This window comes from Haliaeetus albicilla, chromosome 18 (assembly GCF_947461875.1).
Source record: "Haliaeetus albicilla chromosome 18, bHalAlb1.1, whole genome shotgun sequence".
In the NCBI taxonomy this organism is placed as follows: domain Eukaryota; kingdom Metazoa; phylum Chordata; class Aves; order Accipitriformes; family Accipitridae; genus Haliaeetus; species Haliaeetus albicilla.
Window position 1 is genome coordinate 2099519 of NC_091500.1, and position 15631 is coordinate 2115149.

The 15631-nt window shown below is 41.7% G+C and overlaps 2 protein-coding genes across 3 annotated transcripts in view; one reads left to right on the forward strand and one right to left on the reverse strand.

The window, feature by feature from the left end:
• FBXO16 (F-box protein 16) overlaps nucleotides 1-530 on the reverse strand; it is a 39699-nt gene extending 39169 nt beyond the window's left edge. The window contains exon 1 of the mRNA XM_069805502.1: nucleotides 342-530. The gene's annotated coding sequence lies outside the window, so the exon portion shown is untranslated. The remainder of the gene's footprint in view (nucleotides 1-341) is intronic.
• A 102-nt stretch (nucleotides 531-632) lies between these two features.
• The window catches only part of FZD3 (frizzled class receptor 3), a 64179-nt gene continuing 49180 nt past the window's right edge, over nucleotides 633-15631 (forward strand). For both annotated transcript variants that reach the window (XM_069805503.1, XM_069805504.1), the window contains exons 1-2: nucleotides 633-734; nucleotides 5832-6352. In XM_069805503.1, the coding sequence (XP_069661604.1) occupies nucleotides 6164-6352 (189 nt within the window). In that variant the 5' untranslated portion in view covers nucleotides 633-734; nucleotides 5832-6163. The remainder of the gene's footprint in view (nucleotides 735-5831; nucleotides 6353-15631) is intronic.

Genomic DNA, 15631 nt, shown 5'->3' on the forward strand with positions numbered 1-15631 from the left:
GCCTGCCATCTTCCCGTCAGACTCCCTCCCTGCCTCCTATTGCATCTCTTGTCCCCTCCGCGTACCCCGTGGAGTTCGTACTCCCCTCTCTTTCCACCGTCCCACCGCGTCCCGCCGCATTTGTAACCCCCTCCCCATGCCACACCGCCTTCGTCGTCCCCCCCAAATGTCCCACCCACGGCGTCTAGTCCCCTCGTGCCCCGCTGCGGTTGCAACCCCCCGACTACCCCACGCTCTCCCACAGAGATCCGCTCACCCCGTGTCCCCTCAGACCTCGGTCACCCCCCCAAAACCTCGGGACCCCCCGCGGCCCCCCACCACCGGGCCGGGCCGCCCCTCACCTGCCTCCTCCCCGCCCGCGGGCGGCGCGGCCTACTCCTCCCGCAAGGCCGCTTCACGTCGCTATGGCAACCGCTTCCCGCGCCCCCCCGCCCCTCCGCCGGAGGCCGCCAGCCAATCAGCTCCTACCAGCAGGGTTGGGGAGAGGGGGGGGCCGGGAAGGCAAAACGGCCGGAGGTTCCGATCTACCTAGCAACCTGTTCTGATTGGCTCGTTCGCTTCGGGGAGGGAGAGGGGCGGGGCGCGGCAGGGCGTGACGGCGCGAAGGGGGCGGGGCGGAGGCGCGGGGCGGGGCGGGCGCTGCGGCGGGGTCGGGCGCGAGGAGGCGCGGCCGCTGCCTCCGCCGCCACCTGAGGGGAGGAAGCGGGGCCGCGGCGGCGGGACCCCGCGCTGAGGTAACGGCGGTGGGCCGGGGACCTGGGGCCCGGGCGGCGCGGAGCGGGGCGGGATGTGAAGATGGGCAGGGGGTTTCCCTCAGGGATGTGGGGTTTTTCCCTCCTCCCCACCCCCTGCAGCGGCCGCCTCGCTCGCCGGGGGCAGAGACACCCGCTCCCGGAGACGGCGGTGGGGGCGGGGGGGGGGCGGCCATGAAGCGTCCTCTGGGCGGGGGAGTGAGCGGAGCGGAGGGTTAAGTCCCCCGCCGCGATGCAGCGGGCGACCGAAGGACGGGGGATGCTCGTCCTGTCGTCCGCTGAACGACATGGAGGTGCTGGATCCACCCCCTCTCCCTCAGCAGCGCCTCGGGGCCGGGAGATGCTGGTCCCGTGCATTCCCGCTCCCCCCGTCCCTACCGGTGCTCTGGGAGACAGCAGAAGGGGATGCTCGTCCCGTGCGTTTCCCCTCCCTCTCCATTAGGGACCCAAGGGGAGGGGATGCGAATCCCAGGTACTCTCCCCGCTTCCCCTCACAGTGCGCTGGGGGACCCGGGGAGAGGGACGCACCCTCCTCCCGGTTCTCCTTGCTGTGTGTGGATCCCGAAGGAAAGGGGACGCGCTGCCCTTCTTTCCCCCAGCAGCGCACTGGGGACCCGAGGAGAAGGGGATGCCGTTCCCCCCCTCCACACACACACACACGCGCACCTTTTCTTCTGCAGTGCACTGGGCACCCAGGAGGTTGCTAGTCCCACGCTTCCCTCCTTTCATGTTGCAGTGCGGTAGCAGTGACCCGGGAGGAAAGGGATGCGAGTCCCATGCACACCTCCCTCCCCCTTTTCCCTTTGCAGTGCAGGAGGAACCCAAGGGGATGCTAGCTCTATCCACACACTCTCCTTTTCCTTTTGCAATGCAGTGGGAACCCAGGGGGAAGGGGTGCTAGTCTTATGTACATATATCTCCTTCCTTGTCCTTTGCAACGCAGCAGGAATCCAAGAGGATGCTAGTCCCATGTGTGCACTTGTTCCTTTTACCTATAAAACACAGCGAGGATTCAAGGGGAAAGGGGATGCTAGTTCAGTCTGCACCCTGCCTCCTCTTCCAACCTCAGGGATGATGGCTAGCTCCCCCTCCAGTTCCTTTAGCTTGCCATGCAATATGAACTCAAATGGAGAGAGATGCTAGTCCTGTCCCTCCACATACATGGAGAATCTCACCAGAAAGGGTTTCTGCCTTTCTGTCCTCCCTGCGGGGAGTGGAGCAGGGACTGTTATGGTGTCACTGTGCAGAGGGAGAGGGGAAGAGGAGGTACTGTGCATTTCTTCATTCTGCCTTGAAGTACAGTGAGGAGGAGCATGGAAGAGTGGGAGTGTGTAGCATGTGCCTTCTTTCCTCCATGGTCTCCTGACTGAAATAGAGGATTTGGAGGTTTATGGTGTGGTTCTCCCTTAATACGTAACAGAAGTGAAACAGGGGAGTACAGCAGTGGAGTTTCTTTCCCACTGACTAATTAAAATGGAGTTGGGATAATAATGTATTCTCCTTTTGTGCCTTCATGTGGGTGGGAATGGGTTGGGGAAACGCTGCCAGTGCTTGTATGCAATGAGTGAGTTCCTTTCCTTTCTTCATGATCACAATTGGGTGGGGAATGACTAAGGTGACATTCTCCTCTTGTCTTCTCGCTTGTACAGGAGGAGTCTACTTTGTCTTTTTATCACCCCATTTCTCTGGGACAGGAAGCTGTGAATTAATCCACCTACATACTTTCTTTCTAAAGTTTTATGACTTTTTTTCTCATTGCTCCCTTAGTAACTTTGAAATTTATTTGAAAAAAAAATATTCGCTTCTGGGATTCAACCCTTTAATTTCATGATTTTCAGTCTTTATAATAGTCATCTATGCATGTCTTAATTTATCCTTTACAGCAGGAATTGGATGGGCTTCATATGATTATAAATAATTAATACATAAATCTGTAACCACACTAACAAACTAGCTGTTTCCTACTCCTTTTGCCTGCAGGTTTTTTTGCAGTGCCTTGGGGTAGATGGGTAGGTATCCCCTCCTCCTCTTTTATCCTCAGTGTCATTGAAAGTGTTTTGTTTTGTTTTGTTTTTATATACATATAAAAATAACCACAAAATTTCATATGTAGAGTCTTAACAAAGTGTATACGGAACTGGATCTGTGGTAAGAAACTATCTTGACACTAAAGATTGCTTATTACAGCATTCATCTGTCTACACCAATTAATAGGTCATCTATATACTCGTTTGCAAAACTTTCGTCTCCTTTCGCAATGATATGGTTGTCTTTTTTTCTTAATTTCACCTAGATTTTTTTTTTTCCCTGTGAAAGGGCAGTGCATGACTAGGCTATATAATCTGGTGTTCTTTTCTGGCTCTAGTAAATATATTCTTCATTTCCTTTTTGATACTATATTGTAATAAGATCTTGAGCATAAAATGGAAAATTCCTGAAAGAACATGATGAATTTTTTTCTGCTTTTTGCACAATTAAAACTTTTTGTGGCTTATTGAGTCCAGGTATTTGCATGTTTTTTTCAGTTTGAGGTTGTGGGGAAGTCAGAGGATGGGTGGATTTGTTTGGAGTCTCTGCTTTGAATGTCATTAATATGATGATTTGTGTGAAGTGTTCTTGGAGTTTTTCCCAAGATTCTAGATCCTGACCTGGGTTTATCCAATGTTTGTGCTTCCAGCTTTAACACAATACCTGGTGTGAGTACAGTTCATCTTATGTTGCTTCTGAACCTCTCTTATGAAGCATTATCTACCAATCACTGCTGGAACGGCACTTGAATTACAGGGAGCATGCTAAAAAGTCAATTCCTAATCCACACTACAAGTTGCCTTTACTGAAGTTGTTAAATAAAGTCTTTTGGAGTTGGTGGCCAAAGTGTTTGGGAAGAAGAAAAAAATTGCTTGAAGCCAGTGTTTTGGAGATGACAACGAACTGAAAAGGCTTCTTTTCCTGAGTTTGGGAAACTATTAGTAAAATATCAAAATCAAAAGGCCAGATTCAAAGGGGATTAGGCACCTTGTACAAAACTAAGTAGGAATTGATTTTCATGTCTCTATAACTTGTAATTTCCTTGTAATGCTGGCCTCGAAGATGGGATAGTGCAGGTCTTTGGTTTTGGGTTTTTTTTGAAAGAGGCACCAAATTCTTGAAAAATAAATCTGAGAAATGGCATCCGTAGATCAGAAGGACATAACTTTTCAAGGCCATATGAACTTGAAGTTGGACTGAAATCAGGTGTGGTTAGATGTAGCATGTCTTAAATATTGTGGCTATTTTGATCTTTTAAATTCAGTGTGTTGACTGCTCTTCACAGCAACACTTGCTTGCTTCAGAATATAAGCAAGACACTGTGATTTGAGCTGTGTCGGCTGGTTCTACCACCTAACTTAAGGTGTAGATAGTTCTCTTTTCTGCATTTTTTTTGGCCATGTTTTGTTTTTGCTAGGTTTGGAACAGTTTTACTATTTATATTCTTTATGTACTTCAGTGCTGCTTCAAACATAGATTCCCCGTCAATAACTGTGAGAGAGTAAGCAGCCTGTGAAAGCAAGTTGTCAATGAACTTAAATTAACATGGTTATGTTTAGCATCTTGGTCTTTTTCCTATTTGCATGTTTGTTTTTACCAGCCTGTCTCGAACAGCTACAGCCAAAAACATTGCCTCACATGCTCTTAAAGAGAAGCACAGAATTGTTTAGCTTGGAAGGAACCTCTCAAGATTATCTAGTCCAACCCGCAAAGTATATGAGGGTTTAAAGAGGTCTATGCTATTTAATTTTTTTGACCATAAGATGGGCCTATGTAAACAAAAGCGTGCATACATAACTTTTTTGATCGACTGATAGCAGCAGAAGTCTGGTAATTAACCCTTTTGTATCTCTTACTACGTTTGCATTAGGGAGAAAGGAAAAACTTTCTTCCTCTCTGAGGTGTAGAATTTATTTCTCTTCCTCAGTATCGAAGGAAGAACATTACTCTCTCAAGATTGGAAGTCTGTTCAAATTTGTGATTGCCTACTCTTGGGAATATTGATGGAGTACTTGGGGTCTTCTGGTTCAAACAAAATTTCTAAATTTCTGTTACCTTTTTTAACATTTTTTTTTAAGCAGTTGGTTAGAGACTGAATTTTGCAAATTTCATTGCTGTAAGACAAAATTGTTTTAAGAGCCTCTTTGTACTCTTAAGACTGTCAACATTTTCCATGCTTTAGCCTCCAATTTCAGAGTTTGTTTCAACAGTCGATGAGCACAATATACTGAGTCCCTGTTCTGCTTGTTCCACTCCAGCCCCTTAGTGCTGAGAAAATGCAGATCCACCCCTGGGGAATGATTGCTGTTTAAATTGGCTCTATAGGTAGAGTGGAACTGGCAGAGCAACCATATGTAGCTACCTTTGCAATTTCCGTCTTCAAGAGTGTGTGTAGAAAGGGGTGGTCAAAGAATGCTGTCTTCTGGCTTATCCTTAGCTGTTATGATAGATTCTGGAGAGGAAGATATGAGATACATGTGCAAGTAAAATGGGTTAGAGACAACAAAAAAGCTGTTTACAACTAGACTAAAATTACATATTTGAACACAGGTAGCCAAACCACGACTGTAGCTTGTTGGGCAAAACAGTAGTCTTCAGTCCTGCAAGTTGGGACTTGTGTATTGGTGGTGGTGACTGTTTTGTTTTTGTTTTATAATTATTCAGCAGAAGTTACAAGGCCATGCAACTAAAGAGATGCTATCGATGGGAATGTACCAGTGGAGATGCTGAGTCATAAATAGCTTGGTTTCAGCACGGTCAACAATTGTAATGCTCACATGGTTAAATTTAAGTGTGGGGTTTTCTAAAAATATTTCCTTCATAGTAAATACATTCCCCATTTTCACTGTCCTTTTTGGGTAGAGTTTTACAGCATACCAACTTTTTTTCTGTCAGAAATAGTCTGAAACCAGGATTAAAACTTGTCAGGGGACCCTCTAGTCTTGCACATGAGAACTTGAAGCAATTTGTCTGCCAGGCTATTTAGAGCTAAAATATTTTCGTCAATTACAAGGCATTTTACTGTATTGTTTGTTGTTTTTTTTATTCTAGGTTACCTAAGAAAAGAAGAACATAACTCGACTGCTGTTCTGTCACGATGGGGTCAATTGTGTGGGAATGTGGTTAAATATTTTAAAACCTTAACCTAATACATGCTATATAATACTGAGAAAAGAAAAGGCAAGATTTCTCACACATCTGTCTCAAATACATCATCTTCTGGACTGAGCTAAGAATGTTGCATACAAAGAGTATTCCAGTTGTGAAGAACCTTAAACATGGACTGAAAATATTGCTGTTGAAGTGAAACCTGAGGGTATATGAGGAGTTGAAAGAGCTTTCTGACTGGGCTCAGTAGCTGGCCCCATTCCCAGTGTGGAAGGATGGCTGTTAGCTGGATGTTCTGTTACCTTTGGCTTTTGGATATTTTGGTGGGGCACACAAGAGGGCACAGTTTATTTTCTTGTGAGCCCATCATCTTGCGCATGTGCCAGGATCTGCCTTACAATACCACCTTTATGCCTAATCTTCTGAATCATTATGACCAGCAAACAGCAGCATTAGCAATGGAGGTAAGACTGTTTTTTTCAGCAATATATATGTTTTTGACCTTTAGTTGACAAATAATCAGTAACAAAATCTAGGAAGATATTTATATTAGAAATAAAAAAATGAAAAAAATCCAGATTGTTAATAACTTAAATATAAAAGACAAATACCACTTGCATAAGATGTATTGTAATATATACTAAAATATTCTATGACTACAAAATTTGCCTAATTTAGTATAACCGAGTGTGAAATACTCTGGATGTGTTTGTATGTTACTCTGTTACTTTAAATATTTAGACAGATCAAGAATGCATATTTTGAATGGTCTGTCACTTAACTAAATGCCAGAAAAATAGCATACTGAACAATGAATAGAAGATTTTTAGTTCTGAAGACTACATTCTTTGGTAGCTTTGTAATACTTGGACTTTTCTTACTCACCTAAAATTTGGTGTGAAGAAAATGAGAATAATAAGACATACAATGAAAATAATGGAAATTGCTCATTTATTAGTACTGCTTTTCTCAGCTGCAAGAAAGGCTGTTGTCCTGCACAATTTAGTTAACCTGTTTTGGTTCATATCCTGGTAGACAAGCTTTTAGACTTGCACTTTCATTGTTATAATGGTACCTTATTACTGTTGCCATTATTCCCCAAAACCTTCTTTGGACTTACACGTAATCATTTTCTCCTTTTTAAAAAACCGACACGTTGCCACTGATATTTGTCTAAGCTTTCTTTGGACAACTTTCTCGATGGGGCTTCAACCACATGCTTACTCTCTTTTTATCTTTAGTCTAGTTTATACAAGACTTTTTAAGTTCACTTCAGTCTGTTCTCTATCCTGCCACCCTGCCTAAGGAGTTTCCTTACTTGGTATTCTGTGATATGACTAAAATTGATGGAAATTCAGAATATTAGGCAAGTCTAGCTGTCAGCCTATTCAAATTTTCATGAGAGATTTGTGCAGATTAGGTTTATTTGTATTTTTGAAGTGCTTGGGAATCCTTGCTGGTAGATCTGTGTTGCTGTACACCAAGAACAGAAAGAGTAATCATATGTTTTTATCTTTGAATGCTTTTCCTGACAATATAAAAAACTTAATTGTTCTTGTTAAATAATATAAAGCCAAGCCTTTATATAGTCTTTCTGTGGAAGAGTTGTGAACCAGACTTGACAGGCTTTTTACTGTAAGAAGAAAATAGAGACTCCTACCCTTGAATTTGCTTTGTTTGAAAGAACTATGGACTTGCATTTCAAGAGCTCATTTGGATGTGGCCAGGGATTTCAATTATACTAAATACATAGCAACAGGAATGAATTCTATTTTAGAATTGGTTCTGGTAAGTTCTGAGGACCTTTGATGATCTAACTGTAAGGAGGAAAAATGAAGCCAAAGCAAGTGAGCAAGTTTAATAGAATAACAGTGTGAACAACTAGGTGTGTACAAACTGTTTATTTCATCTTTGAAAGGTGGAACTTAGGATATTAATGGAATTGTTGAAACCAACTGGATTGAAGACTTCTGGGACTTGACTTGTGGAGGTGTGGAGATAGTGGGCTTTGTTTTTGCTGGGTGGTTGGAGAAGCAGATTATCAGTGGAAAGCTTTGGGGATCTGTGCAGTTCTGTATTTTCTTAAATGACCTAGAAGAGAACATTAGCAGTAAGATGAGAAAGCCTATTGATACTGTTGTGAGTAACTTAGTTAAGGTCAAATCAGAATAAGAATTGTAAAGATTGAGATTATGTAAATTGAGATTATTGTAAATTGAGACTATGAGATACATTGAGCCATAAAATTGTTGAGGACATTCAAAGTGATAAATATGTATGTGTTGGGGGAATAATATTCTTCATATCAGTGATGGAGGCCAGCTTATTTCATTGGATTTACGATGGTTTGCTCTATTGAAATATGAGTTGAAAGCTTACTGAGCAGTAAGAAAGCCAAAAGGCAAATCAGATGTGGAATAATTAGGAAAGGAATGAAGACCAGACGTTGCAGTGGTGTTATATAATCCTGTGGCTCACAAATAGCTGGAGTGTTGTGTAAAGTTCTGAGCTATCTCAAAAAATGTGTGTTTGAACTGAAAGAGGTCCAGAGAACAGGAAGAATGACCACAGGCTTATGGAACATATCCCATAGGAGGAGTGTTAGACTATGGCAGGGTCCTTTAGCCTACTTTTAAAATAGAAAAAAAAAAAAACCAAACAACCCAACAACAACAACTACCATCATAATTGGCATGCAAAGGTTTATAGGGATTGACTGTACACTGTCTCTTCCAGCGCAGGAACTAGGCTCCATCAAATCAAGATGGTAGACTTGCTAGAAGTCAAGTCAGAACAAAGAGGAAGAGGTGGTTCTTCAAATAGCTGTCAGTAGAGCTGTGAAACTCGTAGACAGTATTGTGGATGCAAAAAGTTTGAGGAGACTGGACCATAGCTTGGAACATAATGCTGCCAATGGGCAATGAGGGTGACTAGGTAGGAAAAAAAACACCTCAGGCTCTTCCCCTTGGCAGAAATTGTCACAGGCTGGGAGAGCATTTAGGGAACGTAAGAAATGGCCTGCTCATGATCCATCTTGCCAAGCATTCCATATCTGCTAATGGCAAGAGGAGGTACTGTTTAGGGAAGGGATGCAAACCTCTTGTCTGTGGGCTGGTTCTCTGGTGCTTCCCCAGTATCCACAGTCCCTGAGTTATGGATGTTAGAGGGTACTTCCCTGCCTGTTCCCTTTAGTATCATTTAATGCAACTATTTTCAATGAATTTCTCTAAATTATTTTATGAATATAATACTGTCAACCAGTTCACTAGCCACCGTGTGAAGAAGTACTTATTCTCTAACCTGTTTCAAACCAGTTTCCTGCCAGTTTCATTTAATAACCTTGTGTTCCAGTATCATGCAATATTGTGCTGCAGTTAAACCCTCTGTTACACTTGTGATTTTGGAAACCTCGGTTTTATCCCCCAGGCTTTTCCTCTCCAAATTGAAGTGTTCCAGCTGTTTGGGCTTTCTTCTTGCAATTCAGCTGGTTCATTCCTGTAATAATTTTAGTTAACTTTCTCTGTCCCTTTTTCTACCTTTGTCCTCACTGAGGTGTGGAGATGAGAATGGCACACTAGGGATTTATTTATAAATAAAATCACACTTTTTGCTGGTAATAGCTTCCTAGTAATGACCAACATTATGTTAACTTCTCTGGCTTTTGTTGCATATTAAACCAATGATTTCAGAGAACTGTCAAAAATATAACTTTCACTAACAGTCTGTTTATGTCCACTGTTGGAAGCAGAGCAGTAATTATATGGACCTTCAGTCTGAGTCAGAGTAACTGGTGTAATTGTTCTTATCTTTGTAAAGTAGCTTTCTGCTACAGAGATAGAAACAGTTGAGAAGCGAATGTTACTTCTCTGCACTCTGTGGTATAAAGCTCAACTTAATAGCATAAATTAGCTTGCACTTGCATGAAACACTGTGTTGCTGCAATTCAGGTTCTAGCTCAGTGCCAAAGCCATTCTTAAACTTAGCATGGGCGCATTGGTGTTGTGGGTGTATGTATAGTACTCCCTTCTGCCAATATAATTAGCACATAGGCCAGTGGTTTCAGTCAGGGAGTGAACTATGGGCTGCTTTGGAATGCTTCATGAAAAATGGTGAAGGCCGTGCAAGGAAACAAGGCTATTATCAAGCTTAAAATCACTATGAAGTGGCCTGCACCTCCATGGCAGAGTTTTTTAGGGAGTTGAACAGGAAAAAAAAGAATGAAGAGGCACAGGTTTTCTGAAGTATATTTCCACTCCTTGTATTAGTCTAGATTGCCCCTTAAATCTGTACTTAGCAAGAAGGAAGTTTTTGTTATTTGGCTTTTTAGAGATTATTTAATGTTGCAGTCAAATGGATGGAGCACTCAAATTTTGAACTGAATGGAGTCTATTAAAACTTGCATTGTGACATTTTCTGGTAAATATCTCTCATCTCCAAGCCCTCCCAAATAGCTGTGAGCATAAAATAATATAGCAGCAGAATCAGTCCGATTAATCTTGTGTATTGGGGGGAAAAAACCTTGTAATTCTTACAGTTTTTCAGTACCACTTTTTCCACAACAGTTCCTAATAAAACCCATAAGAAAAATTCAGCTTGCTTGTACTGATAGAGTACAATGTAAGAAAGAGTGAAGGAACTGTTGAACTTCAACTTCATTGAAGGAACTGTTTAAAAACTTACTTATTGTTATTTCTTGAAAACTCAAAAAATCAGTTAGTTGCCGTTTTGAGACTTCAAGCTACTATGATTCCTTCATAATTATAATAAAGGCTAATAAGTCACATCATCAGTGTCATCTTGTTATGTTGCAGCAATATCGGTATTAACCATCTTGATTAAAGAAAATAGAATATGACATCAGGAGTCCCTCTTAGTGTATATTGGTCCTTACTGTAACTGGTTCCTATGCCTTTCTTTACTCCTAGGAAAGATAATGCCTTAAGCTTTCTGCTGTGCTACATCAGCAAGGCCTGCTTTAATCCGGGAAGATTGAAGGGAGGGCTTTCTGTGTTCAAGGGCCTGGAGTGTTATTTTACCCCAAAGTACCTCTAAAGGGGCTTACTCCTTTTGGTAGAGGACAAAACACCAGTTGTGCTAGTCCAACCTCTGCTAACACCCGCTTGGCTATAGCGGAGGCTAAAATGAGAGTCATTTTACATCTGCTTCTTCCTAAAAGGAGTAATGCTGGTTAATATGGACTAGCACACTAGTCACGGCAGAGTATGGAGATAGGAGATGCTAGGTGTAAAGGGCAGGTATTTTGGGGAGCCTGCGGGCAGGCTGAGCTGTCCGGGCAGGCGTGGAGCTGGGAGCTGTCCTGCCCTCCAGTACTGCACAGTGGCTGCCGCTGTGCACAGCGGGGGCCTCACGATGCCTGACTCTCCGGGGTCATTCCTTTTATGTGCTCCGTGCTGTCGTGTAGAACGTATTGCAAGGTGTCTTGAAAATTTTCTATAATCTGCTAGCAGGTTGTTTTATTACAATAACCATTTAGCATAGTCTCTCTCAGCTATGCTGTTAAAACTTCCCTCTAAATATGTTCGTGATGACAGTGTGACATTGAGATGATGTTGCACTGTGCTGCTGCCACAGTTCTGCTGTGTTACATAGATCGTGTGCTGGATGAGGCAGTGACAATTGAGAAGTTAAATTACCCCTATCCCCCTGAGGGATCTGACCTTGTTTACCCATCTCTTGGATTATTATTGCTACCATATGAAGAATTATCTTCTGTCCCTTTTCCGCTTAATATTCCTTTGGCCTTGAAGGATTTGCTTATGCGTAAGACTAGCAAGCAGTGTTTTTTATCTGCCTTAATGCAATTTTTGTAGACAAATATGTTTATCAGAGAACATGTAACTTGGTAGCCTGTTGGAGCCTGGGAGCATGCTATTAAAGCTTTTTGTCACTGATGAAGAGAGGTGGTTTAATATGATGATTGCCAGTCTTTTTGCAGTTAAATGTACTGCCAGCACTTCCTTCTTCTTACCCTGTTTTTTATGGAACCTCACAAATGATGCTAGGCATCAAAGAGGCTTTAAAGGAGAGGAACCAGACATAGTTGAGGGCTAAATGGGTCCCTCTGGGTAAATGCAGAGGCATTGTCTTTTGGGATTATACTGGTGGTCAAATGCTCCAGAATTGAGATGATACAGTCACCATATGGGCAGACAAGATAACATGCTATTTATTCCTTTGCGCTCTCTCACAACTTCCATTCCCATTTTGCATATCAAAAAAAAGCAGCAGTAGGGACTTATGAATGCACCATAGGTAGGTTGGCTAGTGTGTAGGTGGGAGATGCAAAGGGGGAAATAGAGAAATCATGTTATCCTGCAGTTGATTTGGTTTTTTGCCATGTGAGGGAGGTAGCTGGAAGGGGAGAGGAGTAATGTTGACTCATATGCTCCTACTCCATCAGCGTGGCAGGGTTCACCAGCTGGGAATCATTGAATTAATATAAATAAACTATCCAGTCATGGAGTTTTGAATATTTAGAAGCAGAGCTAGTGAACAGTTAATGGACTTTGTCACAGAATATGCAACTACAGATGTGAAGACACATGATTTTTCATACTCTTTTTTTCGAATCTAGTGGCTTATTGCTTGTACTGATTCTTGCAGAGGGTAATGCCATTGACCTGCTGCAGAGCAGAGTGCGTGCTGCAAGATTTGCATACCCTTGCTAACTATATTTCTGTGCGTATAGCACAGTTTCTTTTCTGTGGCAGGTTTTTTTTTTTCTCCTCCCCGCAGTGATCTTTGGAGCCTTAGTTAATTTTTTTGTCTTTTTTTAAGTGGAAAAGAACTGGAGTATGCTTAAAAATGGCCTCAACAGAAGACATAGCTATATTTATTCCCAGCCTGGTCTTAGCATCTGGGATAAGAGTTAGGCATTTTTCCAGTATAGGTAGGTTAAGTGTTAAGTGGCTCCTTTTAGTGGTGTTTCTCAAACAGCTTTTCTATCAGGTGTATATTACTACTGATTTCAGATAATTGGGGTTTGGACTCAGCATGGAATGTTGTCTCTCAATTCTTGATTTGCATAATGGCCAGGGACAAGTGTGCAAAATTCACAGATCTTGGTTTATGTGATTATGATTCCTACCCTCCTTGGAGCTGGGAGGTAGTGCTGCCCCATTCCTCCTCCTATTTATAAGTGATTTTTTTGGATACAAGTGGGAAGCATCTTTCTTTCTTTCGCACTCATCAGCAAGGATGGGGAGAATGTAGGGTGGAAAATACTTAACTTCTTCCCCTCTTAATTTGATATTTATTCCTTTCCACCCCCCATCTTCTTTTGCCTGGCCGTGCACTATATCCTCCTAAACTTCAGCACTTTTCCTTGGCTTTCTGTATTCTTCAGTTCTGCATCCAAAACTCATAGAAGATTATAAAGCTAATGGAAAAGTAGGTTTTAATCAGCTGGTGTTTTGTAAGCACCCTAATCTTAGACACTAATTTGCAGTAAGGATTAATTTTCTCTTTAGTGTGTAAGATTATGATGCCTACTGAACAATGGAACTGTACATGATCATAAGAATGCAAGCTGTGCACCAGCTGATTAAAGCCTACTCTTTCATTAACTTTGTATTCTCTTATTCTGACTCTGACTTTTTACCTTAGAAATAGTCATGTAAAGATATAGATTGGTTTATTGTGAAACCAGACTGTCTCAAAGCTAGAATTGCAAAGATGATTCTGTAGACTAGAGGCAAAGCAAAGGAGTGCCTGATAATGCACTGCTTAGAAGTTCTTGCTTTAGGAATATCTGAGGCTTGTCTGTTTGAAACACATCAGCTTGTGGTTTCAGTCTTGACCTGTAAAGGGCATGAGTGTTGTGCAAAAGTGGTAGAAATCCTGAGTGGGTAAGGACAATTTGAGAAGAACTAGAACCCTAAAGAGATCCATAAAAAAGGTAGTATGATCTGACAATTTTGTAAAATGAGGCTTCTGAGGAAGCTGTTTCTTGAACATAGCCTTAGATGGTGTCATATTAGGACCATCAATTCAATCCTTTTCACATTAAGGTCCAGTGAACTTCAAGATAATCTGAATGAATATTAAATATTCAATGAATACTGAAGCATTTAGACCCTTCGGACAGGAAGAACAGCCAAGTGAGATAATCGTTTGCATTCAGATAAAGCATAGAGCCATTCATGTGTACCTGCTTTGAAGTTGGTAGAGGCTTAAATAAGTAAGAAAGGGAAAGAGCCTTGTCTTTTGGCTAGAAATCTTTTGAAGCAGTTAACCCAAACAGAGTAATGTCCAGGAATAGAGGCACAAAAGATGGACTTTTTGGCTGTGTTGCCTGCAGCTTTTTGTGTTTGGGAAAGCATTGCAATTCTGACAATCAGACTGTCAAATACAGACTTGCTGGGGAAGGTATTTGTCAATGTGGAGGTATCCACATCCACAGCAGCAAACCAAATGATTTGAGGACCTAGATCATACCTGAGCATGTGGTCCATCTTAGGACAACAATCAAAGGGAATATGAACTATAACTAGCATTTTAAGGTGGAATGGATGCTTGCTTAATGTGAGCAATTACGATGGTGAGTCTCCAATTTTTTCTTCCGGGGGCCATATCATTTCACTTCAAGAAACCAGATAAAGGTATTATAGTGCTATGCTGTACAGAGCACCATGAAAGAACAGAGTACTAAAGAGATGCTTCTTTCAAAAAGGAATACAAAGAACACAAGGGTTAAAACTTCTCCATGTAGATAATTAGTGCTCAAATAGTAAAGCTAGATAGCAGGTGTTAGAAACCCTTACTTTCTTTTGCCTGGCTAATAGATGTTCTCCAGAGAATAATTTCAGAAATACTGTTTTCTAGTCTTCTATGTTTGTTAATGAGAACAAGATGCCATATGAATATTTTCAAAATGCAGACTAGTAGTGAGAGAGAAAATGAAGAGAAGTAGGGTTTGGGGGTTTTTTTTGTTAAATCAATAAACTACTGCTTGCACATTGAAGATGAACTCTGTCACCATGTTCATATTTTCTTGAATAAAAGATTAATTCTGAATGATGATTCAACTGGAAATATGGAAATGAAGTTTAGCCTTAATAGTTTAGTGCAAGCATATGAAAAAAACATTAGTTTTATGTAATGATTCAGTTTAAAGTGAATGATCTACATCTTAATCAACATCTATTCACAGTGGGCTTGTTTTCAGGGTCATGAAGGCAGATGGCTCTGCATTGTGGCTAATTCTGTAGCATCTGGTGGAGGCTTAAAGAGGAATTATTAGGAAAGGTGGAACACACATGAATTTATTTTGAATAGTTAAGTGACAATGTACTTTATAGTCAGTTTTAGCTTTATATCTGCAAGCATAAACTCAGAAGCAAAGGAATGTTGTGTGGGAGCATTAAGGGAATATTCGTCTTACTATTTACCATTCGTCTTACCTACCACAAGTCTACAGACATTCATTCCTATCTTTGTATGCTTTTTCTTTACCTTAATCAAAATCAGCCAGCTGATTCTCTTAGATACAGCTATTGTGGGACAAAAAACATGTTTATATCATATATTCTATGCTGTAGTAGTACAGGTTAGTATTTGTTACAGTGACTAGACTTAGCCTTATATCTAGTAGTATGTGTAACTTGGAGGATATAGTTCTGCTATATTAGTACTGAAATAGCTACCTTGTATTCTGGATGTACATGCATTAGATTCTGTCCCTGGTAAGGCAGAGATCTAGCATGTCTGCTATAGAATCAAGT